The following is a 24,968-nucleotide window of genomic DNA, read 5'->3' as shown; positions in this document are numbered from 1 at the left end:
GGTACCTTATATTATTACTTCCAATGTAAGCAATAAAGCTAAAACTCTGTTGAAAATATGAGTAGATGACTTCCTTCCTTCTCAATTCAACAGCTGAGTTTATATTTGACCCAACTTATGTCACTCCCCTACAGACAGACAGACAGAGCAGAGCTCAAACCATAGCTTGTTTACCTATTGATCACCAGATCCTTCAAAGCTACCATTTGAACTTTGGCTTCTACCTAAAATTTGTGATTGAAACATGTTTTCCCAGTTTATTGACGTCATTTAGTATAGAACTAAAGGCCTGCCCATGGAGGCTCTTAAGTGGGACATAAATGGAAGTTTTCTGGTCATGTGATGCAGGCACAGCTAAAGGAAGACTGTGAAAACTGAGGCAGAGAAAGGGAGGTGGCATGATGCTGGCCCAGCAAGGATTACAGTCTGAAGTCTGGTCATTGATCTTAGATGATGTAGCATAAATTGTTTACGGGCAGTTGATATAACCCTTCCAGCAGAGGGCAGGAAAAGGAGGGGTAAGGAAAGAAGGTCCCATGTAGGGCTGCCCTCCATTGCCACAGCCTGGGAACATCCCCTTGAGGAAAAAGGAAGGGAGACGCCTGGGAGCCATGTTTGCTTGGTGGATCCTTTCTTTGTGCCAGTGGTTCTCAAACTTGTCTACGCATCTGAATCACCTGGGGATATTTAATAAATTCTGGAGCCCAGGCCATGCCCCCTACCCTTAAATCAGAACCTCTGAGGGTGGGACCCAAGCCCTAATATTTTTTGAAGCTTCCCAGGTGATTCTAGCAGGCAACACAAGTTTAGGAACCTCTGGTCTATGTTGTTCTCAGATCCTGTTTATGTTACTAAAGCTTGTGAATTGCAGCCATCAATGTCAGAGTTTCTTTTTCCCCATTCCCCTCTTAGTCCTCTTGAACTTCGAGTCTGACAATAAAAGGCCAAGATACACTCATTATATTATATGCATATATTGTGTTGTTTTGAAAACATTTCTAAAGGCCTAACCACTTTTATAAAAGAAAAAGACTTGCCTTAAACCCAAAGTCATTTTCTAGTGTAACTGCCTTTATCAGTGGCTCATTATTTCTCTAAGGCATTTTTTCTGAAATGAAATATTCTATTCTTGGTGTCAAACCACAGAAGGATTATTCTTGAGCACTTGAAATAAAACTCTTTTTTTTAGTACTGAAATGGTAGGAAAAATACATTTTTCTAATCAAAATATAATCTTCCAAGCTATTTTTATCATTTCCCTCCCAAATTGTTAAAGCTATAAGCTTGTACCATTCTCTTTTTCTGGAGTACAACGAAAGTCGTACCGAAAGGTGTTTTTGGTTAAGGAATACTGGAAAAAGGTGTAATAATAATAATAATAATAATAGCACTTATGAGGTGTTTGATGTTTTGCTTAAGTGCTTTACCTACATCACATCATTTAATTTTCACAGGAACCCAGTGAGGTTGGTGCCATTATTACTGTTACTTTTTCAGGGGTGGAATCTGAGGCTTGCAGGGGATGAGGACGCTGTGAGGTCACGCTCTTGGTAAGTAGCTAAGTTATTCCCTTCACAGAGGCATGCGTGAATGAATGGAAGTTTAGTGAGCAATTGTGTACAGAAAGGTGTGCTAAGTCCTTGCTCTGATGTCTCTCATTTTATCTTCATAACCACTGACACACAGGCAAAAAATATGACAGGATGCTCTAGGGAAGAAGAACAGATCAAAAGCTTCCTGGCTCTCTGTCCTCCCGACTTTCTCGATCCTGCTTCCTCTCTAATTATTCTCTCCAGTGAAATGGGGGCAGCCCCGCCAGGACCCAGAACAAATACTGCAGGAGAAATTCTTTCTCCCATTTTTTTTTCTCTAGATCAGTAGTTCCAAATCAGGAAAATGAATGCGTCTAAAGCTAGTACAGTTTTGAAGGTAACGTAGAGGACAAGCAAAGCATCAGGTTTTTGCATATATCTGCCCAATAAATAGAAGAGCTAGAATTCCACATAGACAAATATAATTATTTTTGAGATTTTCTACAGCTGTGTTCAAAATGGATATTCAACGCTTGCCATGTGAGTCGATTTTCTCCCATAATGTTTAATATGGAATATTTAGAAAACACAGGTATATAAAAAAGAAAATGAAAATCATTTATCCAGAAAGGAAAAACTGTAAAGGTTTTGGTGCATATCTTTGCAATTATATCTAGCTGTATAATTTTCATTTTTTTTTTTCAAAAATGGGGTCATACTGTAAAACTGTTTTATGATCTGCTTTTCCCACTTACTGTCATTTTCAGTGTTTGCACAGTATTCCAGCACCTGGGTGCACTGTTTTTCATTTAATGAATCCTCTATTGGATATTTAGATCATTACTCATTTTTGACCATGACAAGTGATTCTGTAATGTACAGACACACGTTTTTGCAGCTTGAAGGAAACTTAGAAATGATATGAAAACTACAGCTCAGAGTAGGGAAGGGATTGATCAAAATTACTCAGTTGAAAGCTTGGCTGAAATTCTAAACTGACTACCAGTCTGGGCCTCGTTCCTCTACACCAGTGGTTCTCAACCTTGCAGAAATTTAAAAAAATATTCTGTCCAGACCTCGCGCTGAGACATTCTGATGTAATTGATCTGGGGTGTGGAATCCAGGTATCAGTATCTTCAAAAACTCCTCCAGGAAGTCTAATGTGCAGCAGAGTTAGAACCACTGCTTGACACCGTGGGGCTTCTGGAATCAAGGGCACACAGAGAGGTGTTCTGGGATCCTCTCGGCATTCACTTCCGCAAGTTAAAGGGGGAAAGCGAAACATCCTACAATTAATTTTTCTTTCTTGAGCTAATAGCACTCGAGTATGTTACTCTCGTGACTTCTTAGTCAATTTTCATGGGGCATTTGGTCTTGAAAGCTGAAAGACAGGTGCATATTCTTGTAACTGCTCAGGTTTTAGACAGCTTTGAATGTTTGCTTTAGAGCAGGTACAGGGGGAGGGCTGGAGGGCAAATGAGGAGCTGCAGCCTGAGGGAAATATGAGTGCCTTCATGTACTCACAGTTACAAAGCCCTTTCGAATTAGCCCTGAGATCTCAGAGGCTCTGATTCTCCCAGCTGTTTGGCTGCAGCCAGCCTCCCGAGGCAACTCCAGGAACCCCAGGGTTGTGTTTCTGGAAAATACCGGTAGGTGTCTAAACAGTCACATTAGTTGCTCACTGGCATAGTAAGCTGGCCTGAGACTTTGTTGCCCCAGGTCCCAACTATCCCACAAAGGTGCCAATCGAACTAAAACTGGCCATCACTGCCATGGTCTCTTTCTGGCTGCAGTGGAGTTGGAAATTGATTGTATCCTGAGGCTGGGGAAAGTGAAGCTCACCCATCATTCCAGCAGGTCAGAGATTGAAAGTTAGAAAAAGACTGTTTGCTATGTCTTCTATTTATTTGGAGAAACATCTGGAAGCAAAGTTAGTTGGACTGCAAAACTGTAGCATTTAATGATTTAGCTTCCAGTTCAAAGCCACAGGTTCTATCCCAGGGCCTGGGCTGGAAAGAGTTTAGGGACCATGCTATATCAAGAATACTACTCTCTTAGAAATTACAGAAAAGTGCCGGATTCTTCCTTCCTTATCGTGGATTTGTTCCTGGGGACTCCCTGCTGTCCTGGCTATGATCTGGATTCCTCAGATCTGTATAATACGGCAGAACACCAGCTGAAGGGAAATAAGGAAATATTTACAAATGGAGGTGATTCATGTCCATTTACAAGAGAGAGAAAAACCTCCATGGTCTCAGCTCTGGTTCTCCAGAAATTCCTTAGAGACAAATAACAGGATGATTGGAGAGTGGTACCTGGGGGTCAGTGGACAGGATCATGGACTGGAAGGCAGGAGACCCGGCTTCTCATTCCAGCTCTGTCACTTGCATGCTATCTGGCCAAAGACAAGTCACTTCACCTCTCAGAGCTTCAGTTTCCTCATACATAAAATAGGGATAATAATTCCAGCTCAGAGAAGTATAAAAAGGATTAAATGACTTAATATTTGTGGAAGCATTTTGCATCCTGTAAAGCAGTGGATATCCATCATGACAGGGGTTCTGTTTATTTAGTAAAGGGTAACTGCACCTCTCAGGGGCCTCTCAGGCTCCAAGAAATCAAGAAATATTAGAATATTAGACAGCACCCACTTTAGCTCTAAAGGTGTAGGCCCAAAGAACCCCTGCAATGATAGGCAAGGGAACAGTCTTCATAAGACCACCTGGGATGGATTATGAGCCCCAGTAATTGTTCTTCCAACTGCTTGAGGGAGGGAGAGGTGGGGCAGGGGGAAGGGCAAGAGAAGAATGGATGGTCCACTGGGCTACATTAAATCTTGAGTCTGGAAGGGACACATTGAGTTAAAGGAAATGTTTGATGTAGGTTCCACACTCGTAAGCAGAGAAAACTGATCAGAGAATGAATACTCTTTGCTGGGAATTCAGAAATAGCTATCTAGAAATGGCCTTAACTCTTTTGTGCAAATTGACGTTTGTCACTATTTTGTATACCACATCCTCTTTCAGTTAAATCCTACTAGATAGTAAATCATATAAGTAATATGAAATCAGGTTAAGAGAGTATTTTCCCCCCTTAGGATCTCATTTAGATAAAGTAAAATATGTATGTCCTATATTTAACTTTCATGTAGAACTCAGACTCTGTTATATGCCTGACAGGTTATTTGTCTTGATGTTGATCCTAATAAGATCAATGGGTCCTGTGTGATATGAAAGAGTAATGTGTAATATGATAATTTAAATAACTGTCTTAGCAAAAGAAAGGATCTTTCAAGCAATTTGACTTCAGGACACATGTACAAATATTGTAATTTCTTTCCTTAGGTTCAATTCCAAAAATGTTTAACATGTTCCTAAGGCTAATTAAATATGTTTAACCTTCATTAACAATTCAAGGCCAAAATACATATCTCTGTTTTTTTCTATATTTGGTAGGGATTTTTTTTGCAGGGGGGGTTGTTTTTGTTTATTGAGGTGACAGGTATTGACAAGTTTTAATACTCCACAATGTGCTATTCGGAAAGTAACAAAGAAATTAAGAAGTGGATACAGTTACTAACATAAACAGAAAATGGTAAGACATCCTGGCATCTCTCTAATTGTTCACATCCACTGATCTGCAAATATTCTGAGCAAGCAAGTGCATGCTAATTAACAGAGGTAGACACTAATGGCTGAGGGCCACTTTCAGTCGGCAGACATTTTCTGTTGGCCAACTTTAAAAAATCATATTTCACACACAAACATGAATTCATGGACTCTCTTAAGAAAAAAAAGCCACAAGTGTGGCACATTTGGCCCATCTTTCCGCATGGGAATCAGTAATCAGTGGAGCTTGTGTGGCAGCCTGCTTCAGACCCACAGGCATGGGTTCCCCAGACCACCAGCACTCCACCTGACCCGCTTCACTTTTTCACATCACCTCTGTGGCCCCTGATGGATCTGGGTTTGGAGACCTTGAATTGCACATTGCCTCCAATCCTACAACTGCATTTTCCCTTTTCTTTTCCCTTTAGCTTCATTCCTTTTATCCCCTGGCAGTGCCAACTCCTTAATCAGCATAGTTCCCAAAGAACTAATTACTTCCTCCTTCCCTATTTTCTTTCCTCTTTTCCAGCTGAATCATTCCCCTTTCCTGCCTCTTCCCCCCTCACATCCCACAACATTTCTTTCTCAGAAGTTGGAGATTGTCTTTATAAAGGTGAACCATGAAGCAAGACTTTCCCCCAAATGAACTGTGATGACATGTCTTTTGGAAAGATCACACCTAAATAGATATTTTAACTTGCTTCACATTTTCACATCAAATCTACCATGGTGCCTGTACGGTAACCTAATATGAAAATTTTGAGAATAATTTCAAGCTACTCTGAGTCTGAACAGACTTGGTAGCTTAAAACATATTTCCTCCTCAGAAAACAAAAGATTGAAGGCATGAATATAAAAATAGTTGATAGGGCTTGTTTCCTGGAGGGAACATTTGCTGAGTGATTTTGCATTATGGTACATGCTGTGGCCTAAAATAATCTGAGCAGTTTCCTCATTATTCAATGATGGTACAGTACGCAAACAGAGGCAGCCATTTGAGCTCAAACTTCAGATAGTAAGAGAACATGGTGTACGGCAAAAAATGTTCGTGGAAGTCACCCAGCTTGGAAGATACGGCTGTCTCCTTTAAACACTGTTGTACTCTCAGGTGGGGACCAACTGAGTCCTGATTCCTGACTATGTGCTGACGGGCAGGAACCACGTCAAGTCTCCCCTCTCACCATGCACAGAGAGAAGTCTTCTCAAATGTCCACAGGTGATCTCCTCATAGCCACTCTCAGAATTATGAATTCTGGGGCTTTCAGCCATCTGCTATGGTCAAGGCAACTGACCCAGTGTAATGATTAATTTTATGTGTCAACTTGACTGGACCACAGGATGCCCAGATATGTGTTTAAACACTGTTTCTGGGTGTGTTTGTGAGGGCATTTCTGGAAGAGATTAGCATTTCAATTGGCGCACCGAGTAAAGCAGGTGGTCCTCTCCAGTGTGGGTGGGCATCATTCAATCCCTTGAGGGCTCAAATAGAACACAACGGTGCAAGAAGGTTGAATTCTCTCTCCCTCTGCCTGATTGTTGAGCTAGGACATCATTCCCCTCCTGCTCTCAGACTGGGACTCACACCATTGGTTCCGCTGGTTCTCAGGTCCTTGGACTCTGAGTGAATTACATCACTGGCTTTCCTGGGTCTCCAGCTTGCAGATGGCAAATCGTGGGACTGCCCCTCCTCCATACGTAGTTGTGTGAGCCAATTCCTCATTTTATATTACAGCCCCCAGCCCCTGCTCACACACTCCTGATTGTTGCTGTTTCTCTGGAGAATCCGAATACGCCCAGTTTGGGAAAGATTTTCCACTCACCTCTCAGTAGTGTTTCTCTCTTCCACGGTGAGGACAGCTGTGCTCATCCAAACTATACATCCCCAAATCACAACCACAGACAGATTCTGATCATTTACATTTGCCTCATATAGCTCATTTGGCAGTGAAAACTCTGCCGTGGTCCTCAGAGAGAAGGTTTTTCTATATCTGCCACTATTTTTGAGCAGGACCCAGATGCGGATTATCACAAAACCAAAACAAATAGATTTTTATAAAAGTTAATAAAGTGCTAGTAAGAACAAGAACAAGACTCTTCAGGTGATTTATCCTTTGCTCACTTTCCCAATACTCATTTCTTACCACATCTGCTTCTTCTTACAGCAGAACAGGACAGACAGGAGTGGATTTTTTTTTTTCCAAATAATTCCCCTTTAAACAGAAATAATGACACAAACCCCCAAAATGTTTGAAGTGTATAATTCAAGAAGCATGAATTATACATGATTATACACCAGAGGTAATTTTAGGAATTAATTTCTATTTTCTACCTAAATTTTTCCTACATCAGAAATATTTTGGTGAGGGTGAAGGGGAATGGTTTATTCTTTAATTCTAAGACAAATAGGAATTTTCATAGTAATGGACTCATAGGAATATGATATTGAAGATAAAAAATCAAAAATTATCTGTATAGTGATAATGAATATCTGAGAGAGAAAAAACCATCAGCTTTGCATAATTCCTCAGCTCAGGGAGTGGATGGCAAGAATGGAAATGAGAATTCCAAGCCAAATTTGAATGCTTCAAAATTAGACCCACTAAGGGAATAAAAGGGCCTAAAACTCAGAGCCTGAAGCTCTAACAAGCCATCATTCTGGCTGAAAACTAGAAATCCCACAAAGAGGGCAATTTAGATAATTACTATGTATTATGATTTTAAACTCCATTTTCGGGAAAGCAGGACCTCTTGTGGGCTTATTGACAAGATTTGGGTATTTAAAGAAGTGATGTTTTGAGACTGGTCTGGTAATCTCTTCCAATTCTTGTCACCGATGAGTCCTTCCCATCCTTTCACCCAGCCTCAATGTTACTTTCTTGAGTGTTCCCATCACCCAGTGGGAAGCTCTCTAGCCCTGGATACCACTCCTCACCCTCACCTCCATTTCTCTTTTCACCCCTCTACTCACTGATGCCTTGGAGAGGAGCTGGGTGGTCAGTGTCACTGTGGTAATGGAGTGTCCCCCTCTTCTTTAAATGTCTTCTGTGGGGAAGAAGCAGGTTGTTTCTTGAAACCCAGAATTCAGCCCACCTTGACCTGGGTCCAACATTTCTAGGACTTATGTAGGCAAACAAACAAGAAAGAAGGTGCTCAAGGATGGAGCAATTTGAGATAGACACAGTATTGAGAGAGGAAGTCTGAAAAATTCAGGGCCCAGAGAGAAGTGCTGAGGCCCCGAGAATGCAGAGCCGAGATCCATTCACATTCCACTGGCAGCTTCAGCAAGGCCATAATTTTGTTATTTTTTTCCTGCCTGCCTGTTTTCCTCTCCTTACTAACTGAGGAAACCTTAAAAACCCTCAAATCAGCTGTGTGCCGGATGAAGAGGTCCTTGTGCTGAAGTGAGTCCAGGGAAGGAGAGAGACTCTGAGTGGAAATAATACTTTGTGACAGTGGAAGGGAAGGAAAGCAGGTCGGCCAATCCTGGGGCCTCTCCAAGAAAGGAAGGGGCTGTCTGGGGAAACAAAACAGCCCAGTGTAGTGTCAAGAATAAAGACTCTGGCCACAGAGAGACCAGTGTTCAAACCCCAGCCCCACCCAATATCTTGACCAAATACCTCAACTTTCTGAACTAAATGTACTAAAAAATGGAAATTTAAAAAATATTTAGCAGTATGCGTGCTTTGGAAAGCTTCCAGGTGAGGCATGCTTCATCTAGAATCAAGAGCCAGCCCTGGTGTTTTATTGGCTCTGGATGGGGCCACTATCTTGGAACCACAAGGGACAAGTCACTAGGACCACAAGAATCACTAGGACCACTGTCCTGACATGCTCCAACTTGTAAAATAATCCCAGCTCCCACCTACCTACAGAGTGGCCTCTGATTAGGCCACTATGGGCTAGTTTCTGTTACTTGTAGGTAAATGCATTTCTTAGCCAACACATCTCACTTTAAAACGTTATCTCACTGGGTTCTAAGTAAATATTATTTCAGATGAACTCATTTAATCATGAAGGAATGTATGCAAAGGGTATAGCACACAGTTGGTTCTCAGCACATCTAAACTATTTCTGCTTCCCCTTGGCTCAAGACAGACAAATAGCATCCCTTAAAGTATGCTCATGGCAGGAAGCCCAAGGCTACACAAATAAAAGCGAAAGTACACTGCTCGTTGCTCTCAAAGCTCAGTCCAAGTGGCATCCTGTCCTTTATGAAGTTGTCTTTCCTGCCTACACCCACCCAGGCAGAGCTGATTGCCGCCTCCTTTATGCCTCTCCTATATCATCCACATATTTCTATTGTAGCAGTGATCGCACTGTTTTGCAATGATTTGTTTACATGCCTGTCTTACACAGATGCTGGGTGATGAGCTCCTCAAAGGGCAGGAGCTGTGTTGTATTTATCTTTATACTTCCAGAGTCTAGTACAGTGGCTGACCCATAGTAGGTGTTCAATGTTTTTTGTGTGTGTGTGTGTGCTGTACGCGGGCCTCTCACTGTTGTGGCCTCTCCCGTTGCGGAGCACAGGCTCTGGACGCGCAGGCCCAGCGGCCATGGCTCACGGGCCCAGCCGCTCCGTGGTATGTGGGATCTTCCCGGACCGGGGCACGAACCTGTGTCCCCTGCATCGGCAGGCGGACTCTCAACCACTGCGCCACCAGGGAAGCCCTTCAATGTTTAATGAAGGAATGGATGGACCAATAAACCAAGAAGGAAATGGGCAGGAAGGAGAGGTAGATGCTAGGGCATGTCCTCCCACTACTTTCTCCCCCTCTAGCACCCCTTTGCTCACTTCTCACATCCAAGCTCCCTACCCTTCCTGTCTCCCCAATCTTGCTAAAGTTCCCCTAACCTAGGCCTCAGGAAGCATCACTTTGGCTTACAGATTGGGAAATTTTTGTCCTCACTAGATAGCTAGTATGGAGAGAGATATATGTAAATCGAATCATGAAGCTTGTAGCCAAGAAAGCCACAAGACACGGTCCTGGTCAACAAGATGTTCATGGAAGTTGTCGTGTGAGGCTTCTGAGAAAGCTCTTTTAAAAGGGACACAATTATCTTATGTTTTTGCCTTCCGTCCTTCCTACTTGCTGGGAGCATGGACAGAACTTCTGGAGGTGAAGCAGCAATCTTGGGACCTAGAGGAAAAGGCCTGATTATAGAAATCTCAGGCCTGATATCTTTAAACCATGAAGCAATGTGTGCTATCCCCTATCCCTGGGTTTATAATTATGTGAGAAAATAAACCTTTATGTATGGATGCCACTAAAATCTGGTCTATGTTACTTACAGCTGAAGACAATTCCAAACTGAAAATCTAGTCTCCTTTCTTTTCTTCAGACCTGCCAAGGTCACTTCATTTTAGGACTTTTACACTTGCTATACCTTCTGCCTGAAATGTTTTTCTCTTAGATGATCACATGACTGTCCCTTCTCAAAGTCAGATATCAAGTTAGAACGTCACCTTCTCAGATGTCACCACGTTGCATCCATCATTCTTTAATAATACTATCCAGTTTTATTTTCTTCATTGCTTTTATCACTCTCTGAAATGCTCTATCCTTTGCATGTTTCTTTTTGTCTTTGTTCATTCAGGCTGCTATAACAAAATACCACAGACTGGGTGGCTTAAAAACAACAGAAATTTATTTCTCACAGTTTTGGAGGCTAGGAAGTCTGAGATCAAGGCACAAGCTTGGTCATGTTTTGTGAGAGCCTTCTCCCTGGTTCATAGCCAGTGTCCTCTTTCTGTGTCCACACATGGTGGAAGGGGTGAGGGATATTTCTGGAGCCTTTTTTTATTAGCGCACTAATCCCATTCATGAGGGCTCCACCCTCATGGCTTCAGTACCTCCCAAAGGCTCACCTACCAGTATCATCACATTGGGCATTAGGATTTCAACATCCACATTTTGTGGGAACACCAATCTTCAGACCATAGCACTTCTTGATTATCTTCACCATGAATGCAGGGCCCTTCTCTATTTCAGAACTGCTATGTCTCCAGCACCTAGAAAAGCATGTGGCATATGGTGGGTGCTCTATGAATAGGTTCCCAGAAAGGAAGATGACTTCCAGAGTTGGAAATGAATATATTTCCCCATCGAATATATGTCATATGTGTTGAATAGGTTTATAATTTAGGAAATTATAGATTAAATACCATTTATGTACTGACTACTGGATATAACATTGTTTACATGAGATAATGAATTTCAAGTTCAATTTCTTTTAATAAACTCATAATCTTGATCACAGATCATCTTATCCCCATATCCAGAAAACCCTGCCTCCCTCCCTTTTATTCCTGTTATAGCTCATCAGATTTTAACTCCTTGATGGAATTTTTTTCCTTGATTTAAAAGAAAGTTTAAATTTATTTTTTAAAAGAAGAGTCCCACTCAATCTCTGGTAGGTTTTTAAAAATTGATTTCTTGAGTGCCACTACTTATCCTCCTTACAGGCCCTATCTAATTTCACATCCTGCTTTGTGAAAATTATACTCAAGCCCTTTCAAAGGCACCTTGCCTGACTTCCTGTCCTCCCAAGTGGTTCCTGAACCTCTAATCTTTTCCATGGGCCCATTTAAAAACAGCAAAATTTTCTTAATCCCTTTGGGACCCTTCCATCTGCTCTGAATTTCAGTGCGAGGAGCATGGCAGGCAATGAGACTGCAAGTAAGACCTTGACATTTAGGAGAGTAAATTATTTCTTTTAATAGCTAGAATGTGCTTTTTCATATAAAAACCATAGATGTAGACTCATAGACTAGGGCCATCCTATTACACACCCGTAAGGAATAAAAAGCAGACTAGTTCGAGTAAGTAAAGCATTTACAAGTTAAATGGTAAAAGTTAAGTCCGGGAATACAGGTTGGGGAGAGAGATCGTTAGTTGTTTCCCAATATCTGCTCTCTCTCTTTTCCTTAGTAATAAAGTCCTCCTTTTATTTAAGGTGGCAGTGATAAAAGAATACATTTCCTAGTCTCCTTTGTAGTTAGATGTGACCATATGATGCAGTTCTGGAAGAAGTTTTGTTTGGGTCTGCTTAAAAAGAGCAGACCCAGCTGGGAAGAGTGGCTTTCCCCCTTCATCCTTTCTTCCAGTCTGGAACTGGGACTCATGGCTGCTGCTCCTATAATAATCTCACATCATAAAGTCAGATTGAGGATGGAAGACATAAACAAAGAGTGGGTGACAGAAATGCTGACTTCCTGGAGCCAGCACACCGGTTCCGAATTGGCCATTCTAGGGCTTCTTTTCTGTGAGAGAATAAACACTGGTGTCTTTGAATTTTTTGTTCAGTGTAGGCAAATGTAATCCATTTTTATACAAATGCTCACTTGGGGAGTTTTAAAAAAATATCCCAATGCCCAGGCTGCCTCCCAGATCATTTAAATCAGAAACTCTAGGGATAGAATTCAAACATCGACAATTTTTTTAAGTTTTCTGGGTGATTGCAGTGTGCAGCCCAGGTTGAGAATCACTGCTTCAGGCTGACAGTCCTCATATTTAGCAAGTTCAAGAATCTCCTGGGGGATGGGGTGGTGCATGTTAAAAAAATTGGATTTTCAGGGCTCATTCCCCAGAATTTTTGTTCTTTCGGTCCGAGGGCACCCCAGGTGATTCTGAGACAGGCAATGCAGGGAACACATGTGAAGAAACACTGCTTTAGGCAATGGGGCATCTTTGGAAGTTTTAAAACAAAGAAGTGACAAGATCAGAGGAGAGTGTTAGGAGGATTAGTCTGGATCTAGTGAATAAATTGAAAAGAAGAGGTGAGAGACTGGTGGTAAGGAGAACAACTGGGAGGTACTACAATAGTTGATGGCCTGAGGGGACATGATTCTGAACTAAGTGGGTGGCCACAGAAATGGGGGAAAAAGGGGAAGATACAATAGACACTGAAAAAGATAAAATGCTACAGGACTTACTAACTGACAGAATAAGACCGAGGGCGACTTTAAGATACTTATTTTTAGTGACTGAATAATACCCTAGGGGTTTGATGACTTCTGGGTTAGTATGTACTTCCCCCTTTTGCTCGAACTCAGTTAAATTGCTGTAGATTATTAGTTTACTGTTTATCTACACCTGCAAATGTAATTTTTGTTAACCTGATTGTATCTAGAGTTTTCCATTAGATTGGAAACATTATTTGCTAAATCAACGCTTCTATTTAAAGACTTAGACACATTATCCTAGCAAGAGTCTATTTCACAAATTTTAGTATTTGTTTATAAATATATCTAAATATATGTATATGCACAAGCAATATACATATGTGTAAATATGTGTATAGACAAGCAATTGAATGTTTTTCATGAGATTTTTACTTCTTAAAAAACGTCATGTCTTCTAGAGCAGAGGAAATAAATGAACTGACTGGTGGTTTAGTTACTGCTCTGGAGCTTGCTGTATGTAGATATCTTTTTGGATGAGACACATCTAAACTTGCAAGGGCTAAAAGTTTAAAGAATGGTTTTTTAAAAATGACCTCAATAGAAAATGGTTATTTAACTATTCACTAAAAAGCCACCAAGCAGATGTTAGGGTGATATTTTATCAAATAACCTCAAACATGATTACCTTCTGAGTAATTCTAAAATACACACTGCCCACTGATTCCTTATAATAAGGAACCCCTATGCCTCAGAAAACACTATTAAGTGTGCTCTTCAAGTCCTCTCATTTAAAAACCAACATTGGTTTTATAGTTACAAACCAGAAAGAAATAACAGTCAAATGTAATAGAAATATAAAATGTAAGCTAATGTATTTGCTCCTTTTTTACTAAAGTGTGTGTCTGTGTCAAGACACAGTTTCTTTTTTTCCTCTTATTGAACTACAGTTGATTTTTTCAACATTTTCTATTTTATTGTTTTTTAAAAGTATTTATGTATGTATTTATTTATTTACTGGCTGTGTTGGGTCTTCGTTGGTGCACGCAGGCTTTCTCTAGCTGCGGCGAATGGGGGCTACTCTTCGTTCCGGTGCACAGGCTTCTCATTGCGGTGGCTTCTCTTGTTGCGGAACACAGGCTCTAGGCGCACGGGCTCAGTAGCTATGGTGCACGGGCTTAGATGCTCCGTGGCATGTGGGATCTTCCTGGACCAGGGCTCAAACCCATGTCCCCTGCATTGGCAGGCAGATTCTTAACCACTGCACCACCAGGGAAGTATAGTTGATTTTTAAATTGAAGTATATAACACAGTGTCTTTTAAGAATAGATTTAAAATTACCAAGTAAACTTAATGAACAAACAAGATGCACATTTCCTCACGAGCTTGGCACTTGGTGCAAACATGAATGAAACACAGCCTTGCCCTCTTGTACTTCACGGTATAAATAATAAAGTGATGATGAGTTTCCTAGAGTTTGTTTTAGGTTTAATTTTCCCTCTAATTGGAACATCTATTAGAAAGCTCTAACAAGGTGAAAGTCATTAGATCTGTTCAAAACATAAAAAGGCTAAACTTCAACTGGCAGTGGGAGACCATGTATCTAGATTCCCTATCACGTTTAGTTTGGTTGATAAGAATAGCACACTTCTTTAATTTGGTGTGAGGCAGTCCTTTGTCACTTGCTCCTGAGTATGCTACGGCCCTGAAGCAACAGAATCAGCACCACTGAGGGACCACCACCTAATCACGTCTAGCCATGCAGATCAGAGAAAGTGAACGTCCTACGTGTGGACTGTAGGTGCATCTATACCTCCTCCTAACATTCTCTTTGGCAGTTGGATTTTGCTCCACCTTCAGACAGCAGTAACTAAACTGGTTATAGTAAAGTGCTAACCATATTGGGGATTCTTTGTGAACACATCCATTTCATACAGAAAGCATTCTATTCCATGGTCACAAACCCCACCCCTAATATGAGCTACAGTCTTGCAAATGATAAAACACTGGGTGCTGGGAAGTCTGTGTGCAAAAGTGTTGAGAAAGTATGTAGATAGTGTTGGGCAAAACACCATCCCCACTGGGCGAAACAAACAACCGAAAGTGTGTATTCTACTGCAGATGGGTGAAGGGAATTTGCTATGGGTGGAACTTTCTTCTCCCCACCCCCCAAATTCATATGTTGAAGCTCTGACACCCAGCATCTCAGAATGTGACCTTATTTGGAAATAGGTTGGTGCAGATGTGATTAGTTAAGTTAGCATGAAGTCATACTGGTACAGTAGAGTGGGCCCCTAATTCAGTAAGACTGGTGTCCTTATAAAAAGGGAAAATATGGACACACACTCACACAAAAGAACATGTGAAGATGGAGGCAGAGATACTCCAACAAGCCAAGAAACACCAAGATTGCTAGCAAACCACTAGAGGCTAGAGACAGGAACAGACTCTTCCTCCCAGCCCTCAGGAGGAACCAACCCTGCCTTACCTTGGTCTTGGACTTCTAGCCTCGAGAACTGTGAGGCGAGAACTTTCTGCTGTTTAAGCTACTCGGTTTGTGGTGCTCTGTTACTATAGCCCTAGAAAACTGACACAGAATTGTGCTCCCATCATTACCTCAGATGGATAGCATATTCTTTTGGTGCAGACATAACTCACCTTTCACTATTTGACCAGTAAGAGTTAAAATTTAAAAACCCAAACACCTGTAATAGGAAGGAAACATAAAGGACAGTGTAGGTGGCTTGGCATGCTTGCCAATCAGGCTTATTTTACTATACCTCAGGCCTCCTCCATCATGTGGATTAAAGAAAGCTGAGTGAGCTGCCTCCATGGTCAACAAATACTCCTTCCGTTCTCTACCACCCCACGTAATTGCTGCAGTTTCAGCCAAAGTGCTGAGAGGAAGCATCACTGACTAAGCTGCAGTTCTGTATTCTCCCTCTCCCATTTCAGCATCCTAGCAAACACAACAGGGAATGGACAAAAAGGGGGGCTGGAAAATACAGAGCAGAAGAGTCAAATAAGAATCAAACAAAATTAAAATAGACCAAAAAACTAGAAGAAAAAACACAAGGAGAGATGCAAGGAGAAAGGAGAAAAACACAGGCATGGCTGGCCAGGAAAGTAATTGCTGAAAGGAAAAACCTAAAATCTGTGGATATGGATCCCTAGGATAATCATTCTGTTGTTCCCAGAAGCCATTAGGAGATTAAGATTCTCCTTGTGATCATAGTATGTTCACATCCTGACAAATTATTTCTGGACTTCAATCATCAAACTTCCTGCACGTGCTGATTTTTTCATAGCTCAGTTCTGTAAACAAAATCTATGTGATTCTACACGAATTAACATAGAACACTAGAATGATGAAGCCGGACAACTCAGAAATCATTCAGTTCAATTATTGAGGTGTACAGAGAATTTAATAGTCTTGTCCAATGGCATAAGCTTGTCCACATAGCTTATACCAGAGCTAGGCCAAAATATTTTGTAAATATTATGATTTATGAAGAATCTAGGTTGATATATACCAAGAAAGTATTTCAAAACTTAACTACTTTTGAACTTTCACATCTCCATATTGCTTTTAAGATATTATAGAAGAGGCCTTTTGGTAGCCATCTGGGAAGTTTCAACCTAGAAAATTCCTCAGAACATAGTGTAAGAAACCAAAGTAAACAAAAATTTATTTCAGGTAAATATTTATTTGAAAAATATTTGAGGGGCAGATTTTTTTTTATATAAATGTACCTTGACCACCTGAATTTTAAATGTCTTATTAGTAATTACAGTAACACTAATCTGAACTTAATAATAGCATTTGCTGTATGCTAGGCAGTCTTCTAAGCGCTTCCTGTATATTACTTTACTCAATCCTCAGAATGCTGTATGGTTTGGTCCCATTATTTATTAGCCCTATTTTGCTGATTAAGAAATTGAGGCAGAGAGGACAGCATCTTTGCCCAAGGTCACACTATTTATGAGTGGTAAGGCTGAGATTTGAACACTGGCAGTCTAGCGCCAAAGTCTATATACTTAACCGCTGTGCCGCACTGCCATTTACCACCCTATGAAGCAATTTGCAATATCAGTACACATGTATCCCTGGTAAGTGGTAAAAACAGGATTTTCTCCAGGTCTAATCTGATTTAGAGTCAATGCTCTTTCCCACGACAGCTATATTGCCTCTCACATCAGCATACTCAAACCTCACTTCCACTCTAGTCGGCAGCCACTAACAGAAGGTCACGGTGTGAATATCCAGTGCAACAAAGGTACCACATCAGCAAAGGAAAAGGACTCCTAATAACCAGCCCACCACCATAGCATAAACTCCTGGGGTTTGCTGGAGGTTATTGGTTCTTCCAGGCCCTCCTGGCTTATATGCTGTACTCTTCTCTCTTCACTCTCAGGAGATGGTGTGGTTGATAGAACAGGCACTAGACCAGAGAGCATGAAACCTGGGTTCCAGTCTTAGAGCAGCCTGGGACTGGCAGAATACCCCTGTCAGGGTAGGCATCACCCACCTGGCTCCCTAAATCCTCTCAACTACCCCAGGAGTGAGCATGACAACTAGTTTACAGATAAGGGAGTTGAGATTTAGAGAGTAAGTAATTCCATCAAGGTCAGCAAAGATGGTATTCAGCTCCGGTTTGCCTGACTGTAAAATCCTCATGTACACTCGACCAAGCTGTCACTTTAAATCCTCCAAATCTCAGATTCCTCAAACATAAAACAAGGATATTTTGCTAAATCAGTACTCTCTGGATCATGGAGCCCTAGGGATTCTTCAAAGATGTCTCAGAAGTCATTTTTGGAGGGAAGTTCAAGGAGACAGGGTCCAGACAACTGCCTACCCTTGATGTCTGTGCATGTGCACACACATAAGTGCGTGTGTGCACACACACATACACAGAAACATCGAGCAGTGCCCCTCTTAGCTTTAATGCCTAGGAGAGGATCAGCATGGTGAAGGTATAATAACTGTGGTAAATCAAGCCATTCAGAGGAGACTTTGGATTCAGCTGGCTGGCTCTGCCCAGAAAGCATCCAATGCCTTTGAAAGAAAGGGCTGTACCTGAACTTCTGCTGATCTAAACACAATTTGAGAAAGTGTTTCAGTTGTATCTGTGAAGATGGCCTTCTTACCCAGGGTCAGCTAGTGAGAAACACAGTCCAAGTTTTCTTCTCTTGTGTTCACCATTCCTTGAGGGTTTCAACTGGTCAGGGATGAAAGGGATGTAGCATTTGTGGCTTAATTCTTTTTTTTTTTTTTTTTTTTACTTTTAACCCAAACTGTATTTTATTAAATTTAGACATCATCCATTGTAAGAAACACCACTGTTTTATGTACCATTAGGTAAGAAAAGATGCTGCCACTCAATATGATGCATCATCCATTGTAAAATGAACTGTAAATTCAGAGACATTAAAATGTTAAAGACCTTAGGGATGATGAAATTGTGGGTCTCAATAGAGAGGTCTCACAATGCCATGGGCTACCTGTGTGGTTTAATCCAACTCTGTTTTTGCTCTTCCTCTCTGTTTATCTTGCCTCATTTTCCTTTTACCCTGTCCACTTTCAACACTGCCTTCCTCCTCTGGCCCCAGAGCCAGGTGGTAGAGAAGAAAGGAGTGGTCTGTGTTGGTAAGAAATGAGACAATTCATTTACTCCTTCAAGTCCTGCCTTTTCCCCCACCTGTATTCCTACAAAGAACAACGCATTGGTGCTTAGATGACCACTATCAGGCAGGCATCTTGATGAATGCACAGAGAGTCAAGATTTACTTTATCCCATCCCTGTAGCTCGTATCCCTTTCGCTAAAAGCTACATATGTAGAAAAGAATAAAGCCAATGAAAGTCAAGTGATGAGTTCATCATACCTTTTTGATGGTGATCATACCTTTCTAGAAACATTTATTGAGGTATCCTTTACATACCATAAAATTCACTCATTTTAAGTGTGCAATTCATTGATTTTCAGAAAACATACAGTTGTACAAGCGTCACTACAATTCAAATTTGAATCATTTCCATTACCCCAAAAAGATACCTCAAGCTCATTTGCACTCACACCCTGTTCCCACTCCAAGCCCTAGGCAACCACTAATCTTTCTGTTTCTTATAGATTTGCTTTCTCTCAGCATTTCATATAAATGGAATCATATAATACTTGGTATTTTGTGACTGGCTTCTTTCATTTTGTGTACTCTTTTGGAGGTTCATCTATACATTAGCACATCTCAGTACTTTGTTTTTTTACGTGACACCTTTTTGAATGGCAGCATTATATGGAGGAAAGTTCACAGATTTCAGAAGCATGCAAACCTGGGGCCAAATCAAAGTTGTACCACTTCTTAGTTGTGTGTCTTTGGGCAATTTCCTTAACCTCTCTAAGACCCATTTGTAGAATAAGGATACTAATCCCTCCCTCAGAGGATTATTCTATCAACTAAATGGATTTGTTTGCCAATGTTTGCCAGCAAACAGTGGGCAGTCAAGAAATCTAGTCTTTCTGTCCACATTCCCCAGGAATCACTGTTTTCTTACCCCTGCATTAAATTGTAAAGTGAATCCTACAGCCTCCCTACCAGCCTTCACATGAAGCTTGAAATGAGAGCCCACATAACTAGCAATATCAGGAATGGAATTCCGCCAAGGGGAATCACATCCTTAATTAATGGAGCCCAGATGGTGAGGATCTAAAGGGATTTCCTTCAATATTGCTGTCATTTTTTAGAAAGAAGGTTAAACTGTATTTCATTGTTATTTTAAGGAGGAAAATGTTTCGAATTGTATTCTAGAACATTCCACAGAGTTGGCCTTACTTTCGCAAGCCTCTAAGAACAGCCTATTTTCCCACTAATTCTTATAAAACTGCCTCCAATAACATCAACCCTCAGATAACATGTAAGTAAGTAGTAAAGGGCTATAACCCCCTGAATTCATAAAATTCACCTCAAATCCTCAAAACTCAACTTTTAGCCAATAGTTTCAGACTCTTTCTTTCCTAAACCTTTAGAAGAACCTGAATTTCATGTGTGTAGCAGAATAGACTAAATTGAGCTCCTTGTTCATTTCTCCAGTCCATCTTCTCTCATTAGAACATATCAATTTGAGTTCCAAGTTAAAGGAACTCTGGATATAAGCACACCATGCACTCTTGGACACAGAGTTTACATAGATGCAGTTCCTTAGCCCTGAGCCCTCTTTTTCCTTCTGAATCATTGTTTCTCCACAGTTCTCAGTCCACCATGATTCCCTTTTGTGTTTCTGATTGTTTTTCTCTCTTCTTCTCTGAGATTTATCACAGCTGCATTTCTTCCCCCAATTCCTTAAACACTTAATTCCTTTCCACCTCCTAGATTCACTCCCAGATTTACTTCCTGTTAAGTACAGTATAACAGTTAAAACAGAAAAGGATAATACTTTTCAATATTTCTACTAAATTAAATAGGTTTGCAACATATTTTATGTATCTCTCACTTCAAGGAGGTTAGCACAGTGAATCATTTTTCATCATGTAAAATGCCTGTTGTCAAACGTAGACTAGTTACTAAGAGAGGCGACATATGGCTATCCTTTATATACTAATAATTGTCACTATATATATTAATGGCATTAAAGATAACAAGGAGTGACTCTTTCAAAAAAGTAAATTAGATACAATCCCTACAAGTGATCAATCTGCAACATTATCAGGAGAGTCTGACTAACTAGAACTTCTACTGTGATAAAACCATACTCACGAAGACAAATAGATAAAAGCTATATCCAGACTGAATCAAACACTTAAATCAATGTATCTGCATAAGGAGTCCTGTGTTTCCTTGCTCTCTGTACTTATCTGAAAATAGGAACTGTTAACAAAATCCAGGACTAACTTTTCTCCCACTATTGAGAGATCGGGAAGGAGTGAGTGCGGTCTCAGGAGAGAAGTTTTCACTCACTGTCTTATCACCTAAATTAGGCATGAGAATCCATAAATGTGATAAAAAGAAATAAAAATAATTGGGGGGGCACAAAAAGCTTAAATTTAGTTAGATTTGTGAATTTCCCCAATCTTTAAAAAGGTTTCCTCATGTTAAAACTTCCCTTTCATACACTACAGTGAAGAGAGTAATTTATATCCAAGACTTTATTTTAGGGAATTTATTTTAAATGATATCATAGGAATTTATCTCATGGTGTAAATAGTTTAGTAAATTTTGTGGGCTTTTGTGCAGTAGATGTTTAGCAGCAGATGACAAAATAATCTTGAGGCATGATGATTTAACTTCAGTTTGGTGCCCAAACATTCTGCAAAAACATCTTAAGCCCCAAATTCCAACATGTGGCCAGCATATTGAAAGTTAATTTTAAAAAAAATCACTTAATAAACCGAATATTCAATACATATATAAGAATCACACAACTTTTGGATTATAATTTGGTCTACAGTCTGTTCATAGCTCTCTAGAAAATCCTGATCTCGGGGTGATTGGTTAAAACCTCACATTTGCAGAGAACATCTCTCAGGCCTCGGTCACCATAAATACCTGCCCGCATGCACACATCATGTATATGAATTACCAAATAATGCCAAGAGTCTCCTACCCCGAGATGGCAGCAAGTTTTTGGTGTGCCTGGCGGGCCATTTCACAGCCTTTGGTTCTTGTCTTGTGCATTTCCGCCCTGAGTGAGGGGCAGCTGACAGAGACGTCCCCGATAGAAATGACCAATTCTCGGTACAGGGCCACTTGCGTGTTGAACTCTTGGACAAGCTGGAAAAGAGAGCGAGTTTCTTTCGTAAGACACTGATCAGGGAGTTTCCTATTTTGCGTACCTAAACAGAGGCTTTCGCTGACCCCTGAGCCACCTCCACAAATCTCCTGCTAAAGAGCCTACAGATTGTTTAAAGATTGGGGCACAAAGATGTAAGTTCTCTTCATCCAAAGCAAGTGTTTATTTTTCATCAGTAAGTCTCGTCATGGAAGCTCTGTTTCCAGACCTACTTGCCGCCACCCGTTCAGACTCAGTTTCTGAAGAGCCAGAGCATATTTGGAGAGCTACCATGCCACTCCCAGGTAACTAGAGAGTGATGCTGGGAACTCTCGCATAGAATTCTCCCCTCTACCACAGCTGGGATGTGGATTTGAACTGGCCTGGGGATAAAGGCCAAAGGTGGGTTATATTAGGCAAACCATTCACCTCCTGCCGGACCACTGAACCGCTCCGGCCGGGCTCCGAGCTTGACGGGAAGACGGGCTACAGACTCTGAGCTGGAACCTTCGTCCCCTCCGCAGAGCCCCGTGCACTCTATTTGGGTTTGTTTGCTACTGTCTCCCCACAAAGCAGCACTCTTACCTACTCAGCCCCTCCCTCCCTGGTGAGCCAGCCAGTTCACCGTGTCTTTCCTATCTGCCGTTCTCCGAGGGGGTAGAGGCACGACCTACAGCCGCTGACCCCAAGACCATTTCCGCGGCACTTGTTGGCGGGGCCAATACGACCCGGGTGTCACCCCGAATCTGGGGGACTGCAGATTTAAAAATAGTGCATGTGCACGTGACCGGCATTGAGGAGCTGAGGGTGGCGGAGTTCCTGGCACTCAGGCAAAAGATTAACGTACACGATTCCCCCCACCTCTCCAAAAAAAACAAAAACAAAAACAAAAACAAAAAAACAAAAGGAGGCGCATTTTCCACCTACCATCTTGCAATCGTCCAGGGCTCGTTGGGTTTTGTGGGCGCTCTCGGAGCCGCTGCCCCTGCGCTCCCAATCCCGGCTCTGCAGCGGGGGCTTGCTGATCTGGAAGATTGAGGAGCGGGTGGACCGGCTGGGGCGCTTTTTGCGCCCATTCGGTGCAGAACTCATGCATACACATCCACCAAGCCGAAGCCGCTGGTGCAGTGCGCCCCGGCGCGGGCGGCCAGGTAGTTGCCCTGCGCGCCGCCGCCAAGCAGCCGGAGCCGGGACCCGAGGCGCGGCGCTCACAGGCTTGGGACTGGCTGCGCGGGTGGGTAACCTTCAGCTTGAAGGAGAGCCGGGGAAGCGCTGGCTGTGCCGTGCAGCATCGCTTCCACTAGCAGCGAGGAAGGAGCTCGGTCAAGTTCTGCTCAGCAGCACTGCCGGCCCTGTCCCGGGAGCTGGACGCTGGCGCGGGCTTGCACTGCCTTCCGCTCGGCATGGATCGCAAGGCTGGGCGAGAAGGAACACGCCGCCCGGCGGTTCCTAGTTTCCATTCAGATGGGTGAGCAGCTTTCAAAGCCTGCGCTGCCAGGTGGAGGGGAGGGCGGGCAGGGGGAGATTGTCGCTCTAGCTTCGGGTGTCTTCCCGCAGCGGCGCTCCGTTCGTCTATCTCCTCCCTCCCCCGTCACCAGGCCTGGAAGGGCTGGCAGTCCCCGAAGCAGGCAGTTGGTCGTTGTCTTGATTCCTCGTCTCCACGGGGCTCATCTGTTTGAGGATCCCTAATGAATCCGTGGCGGGACTGGCAGACGCAGGGAATCGGTCCGGCTGACGTTGTTCGCGGCCCCGCACATTGATAGGACAGGAATACTAATGTGATCCGTCCATACACCCCCCTTCCCCCTCCAGGGTTTATGCACTTATCCAATCAAATCCCCGGGAACATCAATTGCAATATTACTTCATCTGCTCTATTATTAGAAACGAAAAGTGTCATCAGAGTGGAGCACATTGCCACATGCTGGGACATAAACACGGATTTCAGATCAACCAGTGTGAGCTTGAGGCCCTCACCTTCCAACACATTCCGGGGCCACAGATTAGTAAAGCCCAACGAGGAGGGAGTGAGGTTTTTGCCTCAGAAGGAAGATCTCTTGATAACAGTTTTTAAAAATAGCTTTGTTTCCGGGAGTTTTGTTGTTGTGGTGGTGTTTTTGTTTTTGTCTATGTTCACCATGTGCCGGGAGAGAAACCTGCAGCAGTGGGGGCAGAACGCAAGAGGGCTTCAGTCAAACTGGTCCTCAACCCATCCCATCCCATCTTAACGAGTCAAGCTCCTGGTCTTCCATTCCAGAATCTCAGGACCCAGCTCTGAGAGTTTCCCAATAGAGATCTGAACAAATAAGAGCCAACAGGCCTCCCTGGACACTCAAAATGACTCAACTCTCCTTTATGGGACATCAGTGACCCAGAGGCCAATGGAGGTGGCCCAGGATAGTAGGGAAGATGACTGTGTGAAAGGGGGCCCTGGGGGGTGAGTTCCTTGGCCATTTAAGTTCACCCTTACCATAGGCATCCTAAGATTCTTCTGGAAGGAAGAGAGGTAGCATGGGCATTCAACTCCAATGCTCTGAGAATGCTTGTTCCCATGAATGGTTTGTTTGGAGGGGACAGATAAAGAAGTCTGCCACAGGGGAACTACTTATGTGTTGCAGAGCTTAATGAAGAACAAAAAGGAGGTTTCTGGTCAATCTCTTAAGGGGTTATAGAGAGTACACAGAGAGGGAGAGCCAGAAATAGCCAGAAAGGCTAACACCCTAAGGAGACATTTCTAGAAAGCTTTTACAAGGCAGGTGAATATAATGGGGTAGTATAATAAGAAAGATAGTTTGGTCTTTGTCCTCAGTTCCTGGCACAGAGCTCCTAAATCCCTTGTAATTTCCCTAGTGATAAGGGTGATAGGAGCCCCTTGTCACCAGAAAGACCAAGCCTTGATTAGGCATTTGGAACTTTCAGCACCCCCCCCACCGGCCAACTTCCTCAGAAGGGAGAGAGGCTGGAGACTGATTTAATCATGAATAGCCAATAGTGTGACCAATCATGCCTACATAATGAAACCTCCATAAAAACCCCTAAACAATGGGGTTCAGGGAGCTTCTGGGTTGGTGAAGACATAGGTTTGCTGGGAGGTTGGCATACTCAGAGAGGGGGCATGGCATCTCCCCCTCCCCCCTCCCATACCCTACGCATCTCTTTCTGA

At 42.3% G+C, this 24,968-nt stretch overlaps 1 protein-coding gene across 1 annotated transcript in view; it reads right to left on the bottom strand.

Moving 5' to 3' along the window:
• Nucleotides 1–23,831, bottom strand: part of RGS7BP (regulator of G protein signaling 7 binding protein) — a 116,497-nt gene extending 92,666 nt beyond the window's left edge. Inside the window, exons 1-2 of the mRNA XM_022596674.3 lie at nt 22,733–23,831; nt 21,641–21,807 (exon numbers count right to left, since the gene is read on the bottom strand). Of these exons, the coding sequence (XP_022452382.1) occupies nt 21,641–21,807; nt 22,733–22,897 (332 nt within the window). The 5' untranslated portion in view covers nt 22,898–23,831. The remainder of the gene's footprint in view (nt 1–21,640; nt 21,808–22,732) is intronic.
• Nucleotides 23,832–24,968: the final 1,137 nt, after the last annotated feature.

The sequence above is a fragment of the Delphinapterus leucas genome, chromosome 3 (genome assembly GCF_059928025.1).
Source record: "Delphinapterus leucas isolate spDelLeu-1000000601 "Yukka" chromosome 3, BTC_Dleu_Yukka2, whole genome shotgun sequence".
In the NCBI taxonomy this organism is placed as follows: domain Eukaryota; kingdom Metazoa; phylum Chordata; class Mammalia; order Artiodactyla; family Monodontidae; genus Delphinapterus; species Delphinapterus leucas.
Note: the sequence above shows the minus strand (reverse complement) of the source record. Positions and strands in the feature narration are given on the sequence as shown.